This window comes from Pteropus alecto, unplaced genomic scaffold (assembly GCF_000325575.1).
Source record: "Pteropus alecto unplaced genomic scaffold, ASM32557v1 scaffold222, whole genome shotgun sequence".
Taxonomy (NCBI): domain Eukaryota; kingdom Metazoa; phylum Chordata; class Mammalia; order Chiroptera; family Pteropodidae; genus Pteropus; species Pteropus alecto.
Window position 1 is genome coordinate 89,608 of NW_006433716.1, and position 20,809 is coordinate 110,416.

Sequence of the window (20,809 nt, forward strand, 5' to 3'; positions counted from 1 at the left end):
CCAAGAACACACACACACACACACACACACACACACACACACACACACACTCTCTCTCTCTCTCTCTCTCTCTCACTCTCACTCTCACTCTCACTCTCACTCTCATTCTCACTCTCTTCCTTTTTTTGTCTTCTCTAGGTGTTCCCTTCCCAAAGAACTTCCTTCAGATCTGCAAGAAGATCCTGTGCCGCCTTTTCCGGGTCTTTGTCCACGTCTACATCCACCACTTCGACCGGGTCATTGTGATGGGTGCAGAGGCCCATGTCAACACCTGTTACAAACACTTCTATTACTTCGTCACAGAGATGAACCTCATAGACCGCAAGGAGCTTGAGCCCTTGGTAAGTGTCACTGTGCAGTGATAACACCCAAGTCACCCCCAGGAGCTCAGCCATTTGTCACAGTACACTTCTAGACCCATGTGAAATACTCACTAATGGCTAGTTGTTAGCCAAAGCATTGCAGAATTAGACAGGCTTTAGAGGTCAGTTAAAGGTCAAAAGATGCCAGGATGTCCATGGCCAATAAATAAGGGTCTTAAATTTCTCTCAAAGAGGTGATACAATGCAATCGGATTATAGTGGTTTGGGCCAAAGGGAGTAGCTTTAATTCTCAGCTCCAAAACCTACTAACTTAATCCCTTAAATGGGCATCTTTGATCTCTTATTTCATCTCTTACACTGTTATTGAAAGACGATCAGAAACATTTTTTAGGTCAGTAAATAAATATTTAGCACCTACTGTGTGGCAGCTGCTAGACAATATCTAGTAAAACTGCCATTGACTAGCTTTTACTCCAGAGATAAAGACAGAAGTAAGCCTAGATAAGAATACATCACGGGAGCTTTGCTTTTCATCTTGAATCTCCTGTTACACAATTTTAATAAAGTATATTAGAATCCAGAACAGTTAAAATAAAACTTTACTATTATCATTTAGGTGAATGGAGACTACATTCATTTTCTTCATGAAAATGAAGTTATTTTTATAGTTGGATTCAATCTGTACTCTAGAAGTCAAAGACCCCTAAAAACCCCATCATCTTTTATAACGTGGTAACTTAATGTGGATGCTCCCATCATGGCTATTTCTAGTCAGATCTGTTGAGTACTTTCTTAGTATAATTCAGTGCTTTATAGTAAAAACATGCTTTTTCTCTCAAAACAGTTAAAGTGACAGTCTTGCTAAATTTAACCAATAGAGCAATTACATTTCATCCAAGTCCATCTGAATAGTGTCCTGAATGTAAGGGCCAGGCTGTCATCTTTTGCTATCCTAGCTTTCTTTCTCTTTATGTATATGCCTTTAAAATATAGGTTTTATTATCATTTATATATAATGGGGCCGACAGATCAGGAGATGACTGCCAGTGGAAGGGTAGTTATACTCACCGTTCTCAAGACAAAGGTTTACACCATGTCATCAGAGCCACATAGGGAAGCAGCCAAGTTGGTCAGAGGCAGAGGGAGCAGGGACAACATGGACAAGAGCCTTTATTATGGTTTCCTTTGGAAGGAGTGGGCAAGGAAGGTAAGCAGGTTTAAGTTGGACTATTTTGAATAATTTCAATGGGCTCTGGGGTCTGGGGACTGCCCAGGTTCCCTGGTACCTGGATATGGGGTGATTAGGACAGGGGAATAGTAGCCCTAAGCATGACAGCTGATAGAGGAGGTGATTGGGGTGGGGCTCTGGATTTGTTGATTTATATTGGTTGGTGAGTAAAGAGCTTGAGAGTGAGTTGTTCACTATCTTGGCTAGCCCTGGGAGAGGTAGTCCCTCCAGGGTCAGCAAGGCCCTGGATGTTAAAGAATCAAAATACAAAAATAAAAGACATGTACATAGACAGCACAATACCTCTATCTGGCAAAGAAGACATCGGTGAATTTTATCTATCACCTTTAGAGTTTCTCAACTTGAATCTATTATTGTGCTATGAGAGTAAGTGGCAAAAAAAGTTTTTCTTTGCATCACTCAAGAGTTCTGGAACGAAGCAAAACTTTCTGGGTATATCATTGACTAAAGAAGTGCCAATTTTCTTCATTTTCTTTCACAACAGCTTTCTGAAAGGGGCAGGAACTAAGTTGTCTCTGAATTTGGTTGGACAACTAGTATGGAAAGAAGCTGAAACACATTATGATTGAGTTTTGCTAGTTTGTCCTATAAATACTTCAAGGGAGTTAAAATTTTGGAAAAAGCAATAAAGCTAATGTCAAAAAATACCAAGGGCAGAGGAGAGAGTGGATAGGGGCTATGTAAATGAAGAGTAGAGGAACCACTTTGATCACAGGGAGAACATGGTTCTGCTTTGGGGGAGTTTAGTTTCGTTGTCTTCAAGTGACATGTTCAAGTGGAGGGGAAATACCTTCCCCAAAGGTTTGACAGAAGGAAGAGGCTCTCCTAAGTACTCACAGTTTTGGTTTCACTGATCTAAAGGAGCAGAAACATCAGATGGACAGATCTAAAAGTCAGTTTCTTCTTAACATACAGAAATATAAAGGCCATTGTAGGATGAAGCTGAATATAAGTCAGCAGGCAGAGAAAGCCTTTCTTTGTCATAAGACAACTCTGTTATTTTCTGAAGAAGAGCTGCAAGGATTCTAACATCTGGCAGTGCCAAGAGCTGACTGAAGTCTCAAAGTCACAGAAGGGTCCCCCAAAACTCTATATTCTAGATAAGAGCCTCTTTGGGGAAAAAACTATAATTGTATATATAGTTTTTATCAGGAATTATTAACAGTAGAAGTGAGCAAGAAAGAGGTATCAGTTTTTTCCCCAGAAGCTTATATTTATTTAAAACAGTGTCTTTCCTTTTATGCTTTGTTCATTATTATTACAGGGAGATTAATTTTAATGTTTTTATATATTAATAATGAGTGTTTTTAATAATTACCTAAAATTACATATTCATTTTATACAAACCAAAGCCTATAAAGTAATACAAAAAGATATTGAGAATGTTTCTAAGGACAATGATAATATAGTGTCAGGCTCTTAGCATAGTCCAGTGTCCACTAAGAATACTGTACTTGTGTATTGTCATTACTGAAATGAACACTTTCAATTGCTGATAGTGCTGGAATACCTAATTTCTAAGTTCTAGTGTTGCAATGCACATATTAAAATCAGTCATATCATATCAAGTCAACACATTTTCAGTTGATTCGTGTGCATCAAGTACCCTATACATACAAAGAAAGTTGCTCAGATGTTCTAAGTGCGTAAGAAAGATATGCTTTAGAGAATTTACAAATGCACTCTAAAAAATGTAAAATAATGCCTGTTCATCTTCAACCCTTGAAGTACTTTGTGGATGAAGCACCTCCATTCAAAGGGATGATAAAAAAAAAATCCAGCATTTGGCTTCACATTATAGTTGTACATTCTTTAGACTCTAATACAGCTAAGGGCCAGAGAGCAGCATTTGTCTGGCCTGCTTTCCTTAGAACATCAGCATTCCCAGAGTTCCCACACCTCCAGTGGGACATTTCTGGAGTCATGCCTTGGGATTCCACAGTATAGAATTAGAAACCTCACTTTATGTTTTTCTCTGCCATGCTTTCGTCATGCACAACCACAATTCTCTGCTCCCACAGCCCACCTGCTCCTTTTATTTGATATTGACTGACTGTCCAGCACACTGGTTGTGATGCAGGTCCAGCCCCCACAAGGGTAGAGATTCAGTCTCAGACAGTGCTGGAGACAATGCTCAACTCTCTGGGTTCAAACCCTGGATGCTTCCTTTACTAACTTGCAATCTTGAGTAAGATAGTTGACTTTTCATAGCTGCATTTTCCTCATTCATAGAATGAGTATAATAATAGAATTTTTATAAAAATTAAATGGGTTATTCTCATGGTAAGTGCTTAAGAAATGTTGGCTGTTAAGTGAGATCTGAACATAAAGTAGCAGCATGTAGTAACCAGAGGTACCCTATTGCTCCTGTCCCTAGACTGTATGGTCTTTTGCCTTTTTAGTGACCCCTCAGGTAGCCTTGTAGCAGATATAGTTCATGGTATCAGTGTCTCCCTCTTCGAGGGTTGGGAGTGTACAAGACGTAAAATGCATTGCCCGTATTGCCTAGTACATAATAAGCACCAGCTGTGCTTTTGAATTGAGAGGCGTACTCTGTGAATGACACACCTCCACTCAAAGAGATTACACACCAAGTGTTCCTTCCTTGGTGCCTCCCTCATCTCAGAATGTGCCTGCAGACCTCCATTTATCCATTGTTAGAAGTTATGCCTCACCCTATTGGATGAGCAATTGAGATTAAAAGCGAGATAAGGTGCAGGGCAGTGAAGAGATGCATCGTTTAGTCTTAGGCCTGACAGAGAAAGATGAGACCCTGATTCTCAGACAATTCTCTGTTCCATATTTCAATTAAATCACTCAGGGAATGTTAAGTGCTCTCACACTGCCTGTGTCCTGGTGTGTCAGGCACAAATGGCTGACCTTCCCAAGAGTTAGCACTAAAAATCTCATGTCCTGGGAAAACTCTCAGTTCCTGGCAAGCTGGGACATTTGGTCACCTATCAAGCCTCTGAGTGGGAATATGATTTGGAATTCAGAAGCTGGGAAGAGGTCACCCGGGCCAGCACACTGAGGAAGGCCAGCATGGCCTTCTGCCTACAGAGCTAGCCTCATGGATCCCTTTGGGACCTGCTGGTCAGCAACAGCCTGGGAACTCAGGGAAACACATGCAATTTCATTTGGTCTCCAACAGGGAGGAGAGGCTGCAGGACTGACACACAAATGTGACAAAGGATTCATTTCTCATATAAGTGCAACAGCTGAAGATGGACTTGAACTCAAGCAAGTCTACAGTTAGAGGAAAGGAGTCCAAATGATGCTGGTAATTAGAAAATGGGGCAAGCCCTGATTGAATAAGCAGACTGCTGTCAGCCCTTGGCACTTGGCAGCCCGAGTCAGCTGACAGAATTGATCTAATCAGAATTATCATTAGCAAGCACAAGCAGCCGGCAGTGTTTTGTTGGCCTTTCACTAAAAACAAAAGCGGACTCAGAGAGGACTGTTAGCAATGCAGTAGCTAGTGAATAAAGGGCTGACTAGGGAGGAGGAGGAGAGATGTTGGAGAGGTAGGGAGGAAAGAAAGGAAGGTGCTTGTTTACTCTAATACACCCGCTGACCCCTGAGTGACCTTGGTCTAGGGCTTTCACCTTCTCTCTCCAGGGCTTCATTTCCTTATTTCTAACAATGAAGGTGATTATATCATCAAATACTTTGTAGAGGTGCTGCTGCAAAACCAAATGTTTTCACAGGGCTGATCTGTTACCTTATAGCAGGGTACTTGGACCGCAGGATCACTTTAAGTCAGCGTTTCTCAATGGAAGTCTTCATACTAGCTGCATCCGAATCCCCTGGAGGTGGCATTTTAAAATGTGCACACCTGGGCTTCATTGCACATACACCAAAGTTAAAATTATTATGGTTAGTGTGTAGTCCCAACCACCCTCAGTCTGCATCTCAAACTTGAATGTGCCCATGAATCACCTAAGCATCTTGCCAAAATTCAGTGCACCTGGGCTTGGGATGGGACTTGAGCAGGTACATTTTGCTCCCAGACGATGATGATGCTGCTGGTTCCCAGACCATATCCTGAGGGGTAAGATTAGATATCAGCAGTCTCCAACATTTTTGGCTCCAGGGACCGGTGCTCCTGTGAGAATCTAATGCCTGATGATCTGAGATGGAGCTGAGGCGGTTGTGCTAGCTCTGGGGAGTGGTTACAAAAACAGATGGAGCTTGGCTCACTCCCCTGCTGCTTCCCTCCTGCTGTGTGGCCCAGTTCTGAACAGGCCACGGACCTGTATGGTCTGTGGCCAGGAGTTGAGGACCCCTGCTCTAGATGACAGTTACTCTCAAATTTGAAAATTACTATTTTTAGCACATCGTCTCCTCTCCTCTTCTAAGATTGGAGGTTGTTAGCTCAATTAGGTAGGAAGATAAAACAAAGAAGAAAAATTTAACACTCAGTGTTGGCTAAGAGTATTCCTCAGAATGCCAGTCCCAAGTAATGCTCAGTGTGAACAGGCTTCTTTTCCTTGGTCAAATGAGTTTACAAAAGGCTACATCATCTCCACCCTGGAAGACTCACAATGTACAATCACGGATTAAAGGCCTTGAGAAGTCATCAGTGAATAAACTGGTTCGATTTTGTGTAGCCCACCCAATTTAATAGCATTTGGCTCCCAAAATCTTTTTTCTATTGTTATCACTCATTATCATCTTATAGAGAACAGAATGATCCTTGGATGTGATCCACAGTTTGGGCAACACTGTTTATCTTTATGATGTGTCTCTAGATTTTGAGCTTTGCCTCTCTGCCTCTACCCTGGCTCCAACTACACACCCACCACTGCTGCACAGGATGAAGAGTTGACTAAGAGAGGGAGATGGGAGGAAGTGAAACTCCTCATATGTAAGGTCTTCACAAAGAAAGGGAAGCCCAGCCCTGTTCATTCTCCTCAGTTTTCCCACATCATTGTATGACACCCCATCACTGAGTTCTTACCAGGTGCAAGGCATTAAACGTTTTCAAGAAATAAACACTGACTTTGTTTCTTGAGTTTCAGGTGTTCTTTTAAGCCCTTTACAACATATTATTTCATCTGTTCCTCACACTTGATACCTTTACTTTGAATAAGTGTGGTGGGCAATTTCTCAGCATCCAAACTGTGTTTTTCTCTATCCCTCATGATTCTCGTTACTGCCATTTTGTCACACCAAATCTTCCCTTCCTCTGTTTGTAGGCAGTGCCTCTTGACTCATATACCAAACAATTTTAGGCTTCAGCATCAAAATCATTGCTTTAAAAATGGATACTTTAGGACCAAATGGAAGAAAAACAGTTTGAAGGCCAAAGATTTGGAAAACCTTGTCTCATAAGGGCTCAGTACAGCCCATCTAGATCCAAGCATATGCTGACTTTGTGTTTCCCTAAGAGGTGACCAGGTCACACCTGAACTTCCTTTGGAGACGTTTGGGTGAGTACAGTAGCCAAGGTTGGCCTGTAATGGCAAGATCAGGTCAGTACTGTGAAAAGAAGCAGAGCCTCTCACATGAGCCAGAGCTGCTCCCCAAAATAGCCAGCAACGAAGAGCCATTGTGGGGCTTTTGAAAGGACCTTTTCTTTTTAAACATCATCTGTGCAAAGGCCTCCAGGCTGCTTCTTGTCAGGCGGGTTCCTTGACAGCTAGCCAGATGGCTCGGACATGGACACAGGCTTGAAGAAGGAGCTTCAGCCTGTGGGCCTGGCAGTTTGACCTTTACAATGACATTTTCTCTATTATGTTACCACATAAGTTGTCTGACCCTGAACAAGGCATATAATATCTCTGGGCCTCAGTTTCCCCATCTGTGAAAGAGATCGTATGTAGAGCCCTCCCAGTTTGCCTTACTGAGATTATGATCTTTAATGGCCTTATTGTTCATTCAAGGTGACCTTCTCTCTTTGCTTAGAGAGGATTTCATGAATAAAACCCACCATGGGAGCAGAAGGGCTGTATTTGGCATGAGAGTAGCTGGAGATTGAATTCATGGGACTTTGTCCATTTAGATGATGATGATGATGAAGATTTTGTGTGTGTGTGTGTGTGTGTGTGTGTGTGGTGTGTGTGTGTATGTTTGTGGTGTGTGTGTGTCCAGCGTGGCATCAGCTGGTGGTGGTTGTTCGGGGCAACCCAAATGCCCAGAGATGAGTGGGAGAGCCTGCCAGAGACCATTTTAGGAGACTTGGCAAACATATTCTAAAGTGTCAATTTGAAAAATAGCAAAGAAAAGTGGTATTGTTTTCAATGAACTGCATTGTGCTGGGTTATTGGAATGTGGCAAGATCAGCCACATGCCTTTGTCAGTTCTGTTTATTCACCCTTTGCTGATGTCCAGAGAGCTTTTGCTTCTGGTTTGTAGGATGGTAGGTAATTGGGTTTTTTCGTTTGTTTGTTTGTTTGTCTAATTTTTAATTGGGTTAGGGTGAAATGTGGTCTGATTTATCTCAGGGCCTAAAATATAATTAATCAGAGTTGAAAATACCCATGAGGAAATTGTCAGCACATAATATTAAGTAATTAAAACAAGATTCAAAACTGTATTAGAAAACCACTCAAATCATATATCTATTAGTATTGTCTGTTAGAATCATCTAATCATAGAGAAGAAAGGAAATATGGAGAAAGTGTCGAGCGATTCTCTCTTGGGATTACAGATAATGCTTCTCTTTTACATATACCTATTTGGGCTTTTCAAATTTTCTGTTACAAATGTGTATCACTTTTATAATAGTGAGAAAAATCAAACTATTTGCTTTAAAAGGCCTTAATAACAGAGACCAAAGCTGCACATAACAGGTGGCCTGTGTCCCCAGGACCAACGGCTCTGAGTGCTCTCTCTCCTATCTCTGGCCATGTCCCCTGCTCCCCCTTCACAGAGCCGCAGTGACAGAGATGCATAAAGGAGCAAGCCAGTGGTGGCGCAGACCCCTTTGCAACTGTAGTTGGAGGCGGATGTGCACTATCACCTTGGACTAAACAATTACACTTGCCCTGGGTATGGGAAGGTCCCTCCTAGAGAGGGGAGTTAAACGTCTTTATAAACATTGAGGTATTATCTTTATAGTATGTACATATTTTTCATTTCAAAGTTCCCGTTTTAAGTGGACAGATCTCAGTGATTCTAAAGCACACAGTGAAGTCTGCACATCATCCGCGTGTACCATGTCCAGCCCTTCAGGGAGAGGCTTTGTTCAGGTGACTCACTGCAAAGTCACCACAATCTTGACCGAAGGTTTTGGCTGGGGGGATTCCCCATTCAGACTCCTCTACCTAACTGGATCTGAAGAGTTTTTTCCTTTTTTCTAACTTCACGTTTTAAAAGAGAACAAAAGGAATTTATTGAAAAGAGATTATTTCATACCATTGAATGGTCTATATGCAATTTATTATAGTGAAGCATATGTACAAATAACTATCAATAATTTTTAGCTGAAACCGTAGTGTAGATCTAGAGTTAATTCCAATTTCTTATTACTAAGATATTAGCAAAAGCCGAAACTGGAAGTAACTAAGGACTATGTCTCTGCCCTGGTCTCAGTCCTGTTCTCGTTATGTCATTTTTCTTCTCAAAGAGGACTGCTCTCTTATCTTATCCTCAGGGACTCATGTCCCATCCTGGTTTACACCACCCCATGTCTCTGGACAAGTGATTCCTTTGTATAGGGGCTAGTAGTATTATCATAATGAATTCTCAGTGTTTAGCTGCTTGGTTTAAATTTTAAATTATAGAGTCTTAGAAAACTACTAATATATTTCTGTAACTCGTATTACTTCTGTTCCAGTCTGCTATTGTCTATCTCTGTCTAATTCTTATATGTCAGATTATCTTCTAGTTATGCAGGTATGCCTACTAAGGCAGCCCGAGAATGCCTAGACTTAACGAGTCACACACTGCCTCTCTCTTTACTTTTGCTGACTGGAAATGGTTTATAGCCTGCCTCTGATTATGACTAGAAGAGAATCAGTTCTAGATCATTCAGTAAACATTAATTACTTGCTGACCATGTGCTAAAAATCGGGTCTCTCCTTTCAAGGAATCATTGGAGGTTTTCCTCTTACCCTGTTATTACTGCAGTATCTCCCATAGTATTTTTCCCAAAATCTACTCGTTCTAAAAGATGTCAAAAGGTATTATGTGGAAGGAGGTTTCATAGTCAGATAACTATAGTGAAATAGTGAGGTAATAAAGGTATTCCAGTTTCTTTAATACTCTCACAGGCATCCTAACTCTCCCTCCAAGCAAGGCATAGAGCTTGCAGATGTATTTGCTCAGGGATTCCTTTCTCTCCAGAATATTTCGTGGGTCTAAGGCTTTGAAATAACCTTTGGAAGATATTCACTACACAGTCTTATACAATCTACCTTCTGTATTATAAAGTCAGTCCTATTTTGGCTGCTGAGGGTCTGTTAAGCATTTATTGAAAACCTACTATATGCAAAATATTGTGCTGTGTACCAGAGTGACTTGTCAAATAAGATATATATATACATTCCTTAAGAAGCTCACAGTTTTAAAGACTCATTACTCAGACAGAGCTGCACTATCCAATACAGTAGCCACTAGCCACTTGTGACTACTTAAGCTTAAATTAATTAAAATTAAATAAAAATTAGTTTCTTAATCTCACTAGCCACATTTCAAGTGTCCAAAAGCCACATGGATCTAGTGGCTATTGCATCGGCTAGAGCAGATAGTGAACATTTCTTTCATCATGGAACATCCTCTGGATACCACTAAATTAGAGGCTCTATCCTGAAGAGTTACTTACTAAAATATACAATGAGTACCTTCTTCCACTGTGAATGGCTGCCAGATGTGTCCAAAATTGTCCCCATGATGCCTCGATGAAGCATTGTCACTTAGTTCTTTAAGCTCCTGGGATTGTCTGCTTGTCTTTGCTAGGCTACTTCTCTCCCAGTTTACAAATGAAGAACAGATAAGGCTCAAAATCATCTGTTCAGTGTTTCTCCCCAGGTCTCGTGTCAGAATCCTCATTTCAGGAAGGAGCTCAATACCTCAAGCACACTGTTGGTCTCTGGGGGGGTCCAAATCATAATTACACTTTACTGTGTCTGCATTGTTGGAAATGGCTGCAGACTGTCAAAAGAATTAATTTCTTCCCGAGCATTGACATGAAAATATGAATTGTCAATATGGCTTAATGCCCATATATTTTAAATAAGCCTGCCAAATCTTGCTGCTATGTGTAGTCTAGACTAGTTCAAATTTCCCGGCCAGATAAGAGTAGATTCTTTGGCTCCAAAAGATGTCAAATGAGTATTAACTTGGGACTTGAATGTGGGAATGTTTTACTTATTGAAATATGACAGTATATCTTCTCTCACCATCCACCTGTCCCACCACAATAAAAATATGAGAATAAAATTATAGGCAGTCCCTAACCTAAGGACTGGTGTGGTCACTTACGTGGTCCCTAGAACACTTCTTCCCATTAAATAATTTTATGTATAAAGGTCAGATATACAAGCCACCAACAAAGCCAGTTAAACCATGATGTTGTACTAGAACTTCATATTAATCAACATTAGTTCTAGGACATTAGTGCTAATAAATTCCTATTACATTGTGAATCTGAGTGTAACTGGACCAATAAATAAAAATAAAGGCATACAGGTAGGTCTGGATGAAGAAAGCGAAATTCAGACTTCTCCAAACGGAACTTCCTCAAGTTCCTTGAATGGGTCAGGTCTTCTCACCTCCAGGCTATAGTATGTGCCAGTCCCCCTGCCTCAATGTTCTCCTAAGCCTAAAAGTCACTTTCTCTTCTTTTCTCAGGAATGACACCGCTTCACGCTATACCATGTTAGATGCCTCTGACTGCTCCCCGGGCTCCCTGATCCCAAAGAGGGCAGCCAAGATGGAAGCCACAATATCTTTAAGGAATAATGGCAGAAGTGATAAACCATCACTTCCTCCATTTTCCATTCATTAGAAGTGAATCGCTAAATCCAGCCACACTTAAGGGGAGGAGAATTAAGCTCTATCTCTTGAAGAGAGAACTATCAAAGAATTTTTGGACATTTTTAAATCACCACACAGACAAAAGTTTTTAAACCGGTGATGCCTGTCTTTGGCCCCTGCGTTTTCCTTTCTTTTCTCACTTTCCACATTCTACAGCTCAGGTCAGCCATCTCTCCAAAGCGATCGTTGCTCCAAAAATCACCTCCTTTGTGAAAATCCCCATTATCTCAGTGTGGTCACTTCCCCCTCCCCTTCCTAGCCAATTGTCTAGATTTCTCACTTCCTTTTCAATTCATAGTAATCTGTCCTCAGGTTGCTCTGGAAACCTCTTTTTAGGTAGTACCCTGTGCACTTTCTTTTGAAACAGAGAAGGAACAATGAAAAATATAATTCACTAATGATTTGTGTTATGGATAAATCTTAAAAACATTGTGCAGAGCAAAAGAAACCAGACACCAAAAGTACATACCATTTGATCCCATTTATATCAAACTCTAGAACCATCTAATTCACAGTGTCAGTCTTATTAACGGTGTCAGAAAGCAGATCAGTGATTGCCTGGGGCCACTGGTAGGGATAGGGGATTGACTGCAAAGGGGCAAGAGGGAATTTTCAGAGGTGATAGGAATGTTCCATTTCTTAATTGTGATGGTTTCATGGGAGCATACATCTGTCGAAACTCATCAAACTGTACATTCGAAGATGAAATACACCTCAATAAACTTTATTTTTAAAAGAAGCCTGGTAAATATATCCGGCATATTTAACGAATGACCTCAGTAGTCACAAGAATGTTTTGACAGGTCTTTGTGGAAAACTTTGATCCTCCTGCTGCCTGGGTGGTTCAGTAGACAAACTGAAAAGAAAAGTAGCAACATATCTCTAAGGGCCAATTAGAATATCTTCATTTTCAGTAGGTTATAGTAACAAAAGTAACTCATGCCACAGAGTCGGGTGGCTCACCCTCCCCCCTGGTTGTAGATTATTTTGCTGCACATCACCTGGGGAGGTTTCAGAAATCATCTCAGTTCTCAGGCCTCATCCCAGACCTGTTAAATCAGAATCTCCAAGGGTGTGGTCCGAGCAATGTGACAACATGGGAGAGCCTCAGTGAGACTGAGTATGGTGCTTCTCGAACTTTTTCCTGCGTAAGAACATATGGGGAGCTTATGAAGGATGTAAATGCACGGGTTCTACTACTGGAAATTCTGATGCAGTGGGTCTGGAATGGGTCTAATGATCTGCATTTTTAATAAGCTCCCAGATACTGCTGATGCAGGTGGTTCAAACATCGCATTTTAAAACTATCAGCTATTCCCAAATTTCTAAGAATTAGAGTTCAACAAGATGCCTGGATTGAAGAATGACTCTTTCATCTTGATTTTTTGATGGAATCTAGCCCTACTAATTTTGTTTGCTTAAGCCCTTAGCCAGCCCTTCCCCCAAAATCGACCCTATACCCAGTATCCTGTCTAGACCATAATGGTGTCTTTGTTACCCGCTCCAGACAGCTGTCATCACTGTACTCTAGAAACCCATCCCCTCAGATCTCACCTCTTCAGCCTGATGCCTCCCTCACCTGTGTTAGAGCCCCCATCACACCAACATTAGTGCTCCAGGTGCTTGGCTAGGTGCTGGGGATACAGTTACCAACCAGGACGGGTCTTGGCATCAGCCTTCTTATCAATGCAGAGGTATGAAGGGTCAATTCTCTCACTTGTAAGTGAGAGGCCAAAGCCAAGATTAGTGGTCCTTAACAACAGGTTCTGTGAACGTGCTCGGTGAAGTTGGAGCCCAGTTCTGGGACCTCACCTTCTCTTCAAGCAGAGCTGCCACATTTCTCTCACTCATGGCTTCCGTGTAAGATTACATTAGAAGAAATGGTTTCTGCCTACAAACAGAGGAAGGTTTAGATTCTTCTTCAGTTCTGGCTCATCGTGGACCCAGAATGGCATTGATGTCACTACTTTTCCTTTTACTTCATTTATTTCTAATTATTTTAGAACAGAGATTGATGGTAGAGATTTATATCTTATGTCTTATTAAAGTATTTCAGCATAGAAGGACTTTAGTGGTCTGTAATAGCTACATGCTTTTAAAATATAATATAATAGGGAAATTTTTTGAGTAAGGCTATGGACTATCACTAGTCCATCGTCTATAGATGCTGTAGGAAATGAGTTTCTGTGTTACCTTATTTAATCTACACACATTTCCATGAGATAAATACTGTTTTTACCTTTATTTTAGAGAAGAGGAAAATTAGATAAGAAGGTAAAATAACTTCTCCAAGGTCACACAGCCTTGTGGGGACAGGAGTCAAACACGTGCAGTCCATCTCCAAAACTCAGTCTGACCTGGTCTCTGCTGAAGACGTTCATTTGAGCTGGAATTTTGCTCAAGGACACACTATTTCAGATGGGTCCTGATGATCTACAGCAGCTAGCTGATCCCCAAGTTTCTGTTCCTCTCCCAGCTGCTTCTTGTGGTAAAGTCACACCAGCAGTCTGAGCTCATGGAACGTGCATTGTTGAATGACTTGAACGAGCTGACAGTGTATAAGAGTTCTTGCCAAGTGCTGGGGCAACTAAAAACACGTGACCCTTGCCTCAAGAAGTTTAATATCCATAGATCAGAAGAGCCAAACTCAAAGCCTGCAGAGGCCAGGATGGTAGCAAATATGAGTTAGCAAGCAGGTAGTAAGAAAGAGGAAGCTGTGGGAGCAGTTACCATGCAAGTCCAGCTAATGCTTTCAGTGGGGTCATAGAGACTTGGGGTTTCCAAACCCAGAGAAACTGGAGCGCTAACATTTTGAGTGAACTCCCCAGAATGTTAAATAATGGCAACTGATTAGAGCAGTTCTTTTATTTTATTTTTAGATCTACAGACCTAACAAACTTTTTCTAGGAGGGCAGTTTGCCTAAAGGCCATCATTTTGCTCTTCTGCCTTAGAGCCTGTGGTGGGCAAGAGATGGTCTGACCCATTATAACTTGGTAACACATTCACAGTGTCTGCACTTAAGGTGTTATTTGTAGAGGTTTTTTTCATTTTGAAAGCCTGGAACATCCAAGCATAGGAAGTGAAGCATAGGGGTGTGTGTGTGTGTGTGTGTGTGTGCGTGCGCGCGCGCGCGCGCACATGCATGTACGTGCATTGGGGGTGTACAGGGTTTGTGTGAAGCAGACAAGACAGTGGCCATTTGATTGAGTTGATGTCAGTTTCACACCATGCTGCTCTGTGCTCCATCACCATTGCTGGTCTGTAGTGACTATGTTGCTGCAGGCACCAAGAGACACGCAGCACATCTGTTCTTTTGTCACTGGTTTCACTCGACACGACCAGTGTCATCGCCAGTTGGCACTTAGATTGTTGACCCTGTCGCTGCCAGGCCTGGGCCATAAGCAGCTGTTGTTATTGTGTGTGCTTACTCCACACATAGAGCCTTCAGACACCCTGCCATGCACCACCTCTACTCTGGGGAACTGGCAGAAAGTACCAGAGTACTCACAGTACACACTCAAGGGATTGTATCTTATAAATCTTTGAAAAGCATTGGCAAATAGACAGAAGTCAAATAAGATGTTTGCCCACATCCAGCATATGCTGGTTTTAGTTTTGCAATCTAATGTTTGAAGAGGAAGACTTTTCATTGAGGTTGCCACTCGTACTGATCTCTAAATTCCATTTTTAATATAAGGTTTCTATTCTATTGTGTTTTCCTCTTTTCTGGAACTTGTTCTTACCCTGGTGGTGACAGCAGCCTTCGCACATACACTACAGAGGATTCTTAATAGGTGCCCACTAGGTATGGTTTTGTCCTTGGTGTCACTGGTGTAAGAGGTTATTGTCAATAAGAGATTTTCAGAATAGTTACTCTTAATTTTGATTTCTGTTGCTGCTGCAAGTGTTCTTGGTATTTTGTATTAATAGAGATTATTCTAAATGAAAGAATTCTTGTAAATTTTTTTATTTCCAATATTGATAGTAATAACAGAGGGAATTTAATTAATTAAATGTGAAAGTTTTCTTGAAAGCACATCCACATGCTTAAGTACACTCACACACACGTGTTCATAAGCACATACACTAAAGCTCATTTTTTTCCTGATAAAGATTCAAATCTTTCAAAATCCCTTCTTTGAAGATTTCCCCCCCCTCCCCATTTTGTTAGTGGAATTGAATATAAAAATCTTCCGGAAAGTTTTGAAATTGTTTTTTGTTTTTCTAAAATTGATACTGTGGGGCCTTTTTGTTGTTGTTTAATTTTATTTTAAATTTTGGTAAAATACACATAACGTGGAATTTACCATCTTAACTATCTTTAAGTGTACAGTTCGGTGGCATTAAGTATACCCAACTGTTGTGCAACTATTCACCACCACTCCTCTCCAGAATTCTTCATCTCGATAAGTATGGTTTTTATTTTTTAATTTTTCTCACATGTGAGCCAGGTCTTTGAAGTGCACAGCTGAGCCCAGAAAGGGGGACAAAAAGTATGTAAATGAAAAGGATATCTGCTCTTATTTCTCTTCAACTGAAGCAGTGATGCTTCAATACGTGGACAATTTCTTATATTGAGAGCAAAACACATTGTGACAACAATAGCCCATAATGACCTCTATTGCTAAAAAGTCTAAAATTGCAGCTTCAAAATAAAGGATCAAAGAACAAGTCAGGAAGGGGCCCTACAGGTAAAAATTGCTTAAGCCCTATGAAGCACATTCTGTTTATGTAAAATTCATACCGTTTACATGGTTTATTAAGGAGAATAAGAAAAAAGGGCTTGCCTTCACCTGTGCTCTGAAAACCATCGAAGTTTAGTTTTAAGGGATGCAGACAGAGTTCGCTGCTTTCTTGTTTTACATGTGTTTTCTTGCTGATGTGGCATCACCGCTCTCCCAACATAGGAGAAATATTGGACTATTTATGGCCAGGTCGATTTTGGAAAGGCAGCTTGGGGACCCATTTGTAACCACATGGCTTGAAAACTATACAGTTACACTGCTCATGGTATCCCCAGGGTGAAGGGCGGGCTTAGCAAACTTTTTCTGAGAAGATCCAGGGACTGAATATTTTGGCTTGTGGGCAGTTAATGGTCTCTGTCACAACTACTCAGCTCTGCCATAGAAATGGAAAGGTGGCTGTAGATAATACACAAACAAATGAGTGGGACTGTGTTCCAATACAACTTCCTTTACGTAGCTTGAAATTTGTCAAGTAATGTTCGTGTGTCATGAAATATTCTACTTTCAATTTTTTTCCAACTATTTAAAAATGTAAAAATCATTCTTAGTTCACGGGCCATACAAAACAGGCATGGACTGGATTTCAGCCCTCGGGCTGTAGTTTCTATTTCTAGTTCCCTGATGTGGAGGAGAAACAGGATTCCAGTGCCCATTGAGAAGGTCTGAATGACAGATCTTGGTTCAAATTCTCTCTCTGCCAGGTATTGACCATGTGACCTTGGGCGAGTCACTAACCTCTCCAAGTTTCAGTTTCTTTACAGGGGAAGAATAATGGCCACCCCATAGAGATGACAGTCAGGTACAAAGTGGGACACTAAAAGGTAATCGGTCCCTAAAGCTCTGAGGAGACTAAATCTCCCTCTGTGGGAACCTGAGAACACGTTTCGATGAGTGGTAGTCAGACTCCTAGCCATAGGTCTTGCTTTATTAAATGAAAATTCAGTTTGTTTCATGCCTGTTTACTCCATCAGCATCATACCTTGTTCCTATCAAAGAAGTGAGACTGCTAGGAAACTACAAACTTCCTAAATTACAGGCTCGCTGAGGAGATCCACACTAGAGGTCTAATTAAGTGACGGAAAGCTCTGTCTGGTGGTGAATCCAGCGAGGCTGAACAGTTTCTATGGAATTCTGTTTTCCCAGGAAGGTAAATTCTTCCTCCAGGGACCCATACCCTGAAAGTTCAGGGCACATCCAAAATAACAAATCATGTTTCTTCAGGGTTTCTTGAATGTCACTAAGAGTTGGACCCATTAAGCTTCTCTCAGGATAAATAAAAGTCTGTGCCCGCAGCCTAACTAGAGTGGAACTCTACTTCACTAGCCAGTTGCCCCCATGAAAAGGCCAAGTGACAAAAGCAAATGGAGAATTCCTTACCCTGCCTTCCCATATCCAATATTAAAAGAGCTGGGCAACCCGACAGGTGGGCACTGGGCCATGCTGAAATCTGTTACATCTCTCCAAGGGAGTGGGTGTATTCAGTCACCCTAAACAAGGAGCATAAGGAACATCTGCTAGAAACCAATTCAGCTGTGCTGACAAATGCAGAGTGTGGGGAGGAGTCAGACCCCATATAGGTGTATGGACTTCAAGCCAGGCAGTAGAGGAGATGGGTAGACAGAGATATGAAGGAGGAGGGAGGAGAGGCTGATGGCCAGAGAGGGCTGAAACTGTGCCTCCTTGGGTTGTAGGTACATTGCTTTGAGCAGAAATCAGGTTGGATTTATACACTATCATGGTCATGAGCTGACAGTGCACCAGCGAGAAGGACAGGATGGGAGATGGCATCATAGATAGATCTGCAGAGTAAGTCAGGATGTTAAAAAGTACCAAGTGGCAGAACGGGGGACTGTGGGCTTTGATGAGGAGATCTTGAGAAATGCAGTGATGATGCAACTTTTGATTTCGGCTTTTGCTTTCACGGTGCATGGTGAGGGAGCCTGCCATGTGTTCATAACCCATCTCCTGTGGTTAAATGAGAGAGCTTCAAAAATGTGCAGATCTGCCTTTATAAGAAACAATGTAAATCAAGAGACTGACTTTGTTTACATAAAGTGACTTATTTTTAACGTTTGCAGGATATGGGAAAAGAAGAATATCATATGAATAAATATTCTCTGTGGGTGGCAGGTCTGTGTGTTTATCTATCCATACATATGTATACATGTACTCAGGGCATGCAGATATGTGCACATGTTCACACACACACCCCTTCGTTGTGGAATGCCCTCCATATCAGTAGTGTGGGCTGCTGTTTCAGAACAAAATTAATCAAATAAATATTGTTCTTTCCTGTGGAGGGAGGTCTGGCCTGCCATGTTTCTATTTTTATTCCTTTGGGCTTATTTGCCACCCACATTCCCAAAAGAAAGCGGAAAGGACCTTTTTAATTTCTGTTTGCTGGCTGGCTTCTTTATGTACTTTAAGTTGGGAGGATTTTAATTTTTTTATTTTTATTTTTTGTAGTTTGGCGGCCCTGCCTGCCTTATAAGAATTCAGACTTTGGGATGCTGGCAAGGAAAGACAGCAGCCCCAGCTGTGGGCCGCCCATGAATGGTTCCACCAGCCAAGTCCCTATTCCCACGGCCAGTGCTGTTTTGTATGGCCAGTGACTCAAAGAGATTCAGCTGGAAGCACATGCAGATATGAATGAAGATCTAGTCATCACGATCCCTGGGATATAGTAGGCGAGTTAGGAAGACAGGTTTTCAAGTTTCAACCTTGACTATCCTAATTACTAGCTATGTGTCTTTGACTAACATACTTAACCTTAGTTTTCTCACCTGTGAAATGAAGATAATACTGCTCATTCCATAGGACTTCTGGAAAGATTGAATGAAATAAATAATGAATGTAAAGCATTGAGCACAGTACCTGGCACATGGAAAAAGTACAGCTAATACCGCTCATTCCATAGGACTTCTGGAAAGACTGAATGAAATAATGAATGTAAAGAATTGAGCACAGTACCTGGCACATGGAAAAAGTACAGGAAGTAATAGATATTACTCTGTTGGGGACACAGCACACTTTTGTTGATTAAGGCTCCTATACCACTGCAGCCTCTTATTCACTCCCTTTTGTGAGTTGACACTAATTAATTCATTCATCCACTCATTCATTAATCAAGTTATTTTTATGTGTAAAGCCTTGTTCCAAAAATCATTTAAGGTGCCTGGTGTCAGTCTCCTACTGGGATGCTTTCTCTCAATTCTCATTAAACAGATGCAACTACATTAAGAAAAATAGTTTTTTAAAAAAAGTTTAGTCCCTGTGCTTGATCCCTGCCCAGGTCACCTGCTCTTTACTCCCTGGTCAGTCTGCCCATGTGAACAGAAGCTTCCAGCCCAGAAGTCCCATATGCAGGACCATGGGGGGCAGGGCATGGGGTAGGGGTGTGAGGGGGGAGCCGCATCCTCCTGGCTTCAAATTCAGCCATGACAGAAACAAGGCACTCTGAGCCCCGGGGGGAAGCGAGACACAGCATCTCCAAGGAGGGCTCACAGAACTCCCGACCTTCTGCAGGATCTGGGAACCAGCACAGAAAGGTCCAGTTCCTGGAGGAGATTAGCTGGGTTCATGCTCCTGGAGAACATACCAAGTGGCCCTGCTACAGGTGAAAGCAGAATCATCCTTCTCCTTGGGCCTTGCACTGTGGGTGGAACTGAAGGCTCCTTAGAAAGTCTTGCCCCAGGAGGCCCCACCCATGGAATTACCTGCCTAACCAGGGAGCTGGAGTGGGAGGGGCCCTTCCCCTGGAATTGTTAAGGCTTTTTGAGAAAAGACCAGTGTAACTTCCTCTGTTCCATGCAGCTATTCAGATTCTAGAAAACAGGAGAAACACCACAGTGAAGGAAAAGCTGGCCTCATGTGGACAATTGTGGTCCTGGGACCACAACAGGGCCTCCCAGTGTCCCAAGGGCAGGCGGGAGCTGACCGCCTATTATTTCTGCCTTCAACAGTTCCGGTTTCCCCACAGGGAATTGGGCTGGGGAGCGGTTGGGGATGTTTTATATTTGCTTGTTTGTTTTTCCTTCTATCTCGTTCGGGATTTCCCTGCAGTAAGCAGCCTGCTGTTTCTCCTGGGCTCCCTCTTGAAGTGAGACACTGTCTTTCAGAGCAGAACTGCACCGCTGTGGCTGCCAGGCCACTTTCCGGCTCTGGGGCCACTCTCAGCACTGAGTCTGCTTCCCTTTCTCTGAAGCGCTCTGTCTCCCATCTCGGCAGCTTATAACTCTCACAGACATATAAGCAGGACGTGAAAGGATGAACAAGAGTGTTCTGGGAAGGTGAAGGGAATGGGACTTTCCGTGCAGAAGAAGCAAGTGTGCAAGATACAGAAACAAACAGTAGTGAGGTGTGTGCGAGGCTGGAGAGAGGGAGGCAGATCTAAAACGCTTGCAGTCACTTTAACTTGCTGGGACGTTATCTGGTGGGAGATGGAGATGAATGGAAAAAAGTTTTATGTCTTCTGGATTTTCAGCAGCACCATTCTACCCTGTGCTGTTGA

General features: G+C 41.9%; 1 protein-coding gene across 2 annotated transcripts in view; it reads left to right on the forward strand.

Annotated features, from left to right (window-relative positions):
- MOB3B (MOB kinase activator 3B) overlaps positions 1–20,809 on the forward strand; it is a 118,252-nt gene that overhangs the window by 87,671 nt on the left and 9,772 nt on the right. Inside the window, exons 2-3 of one of the 2 annotated variants that reach the window (XM_025044317.1) lie at positions 139–341; positions 11,368–12,292. In XM_025044317.1, the coding sequence (XP_024900085.1) occupies positions 139–341; positions 11,368–11,373 (209 nt within the window). In that variant the 3' untranslated portion in view covers positions 11,374–12,292. Of the gene's footprint in view, positions 1–138; positions 342–11,367; positions 12,293–20,809 lie in introns of those variants that run through there. The other variant, XM_006908339.3, reaches the window with a different exon arrangement.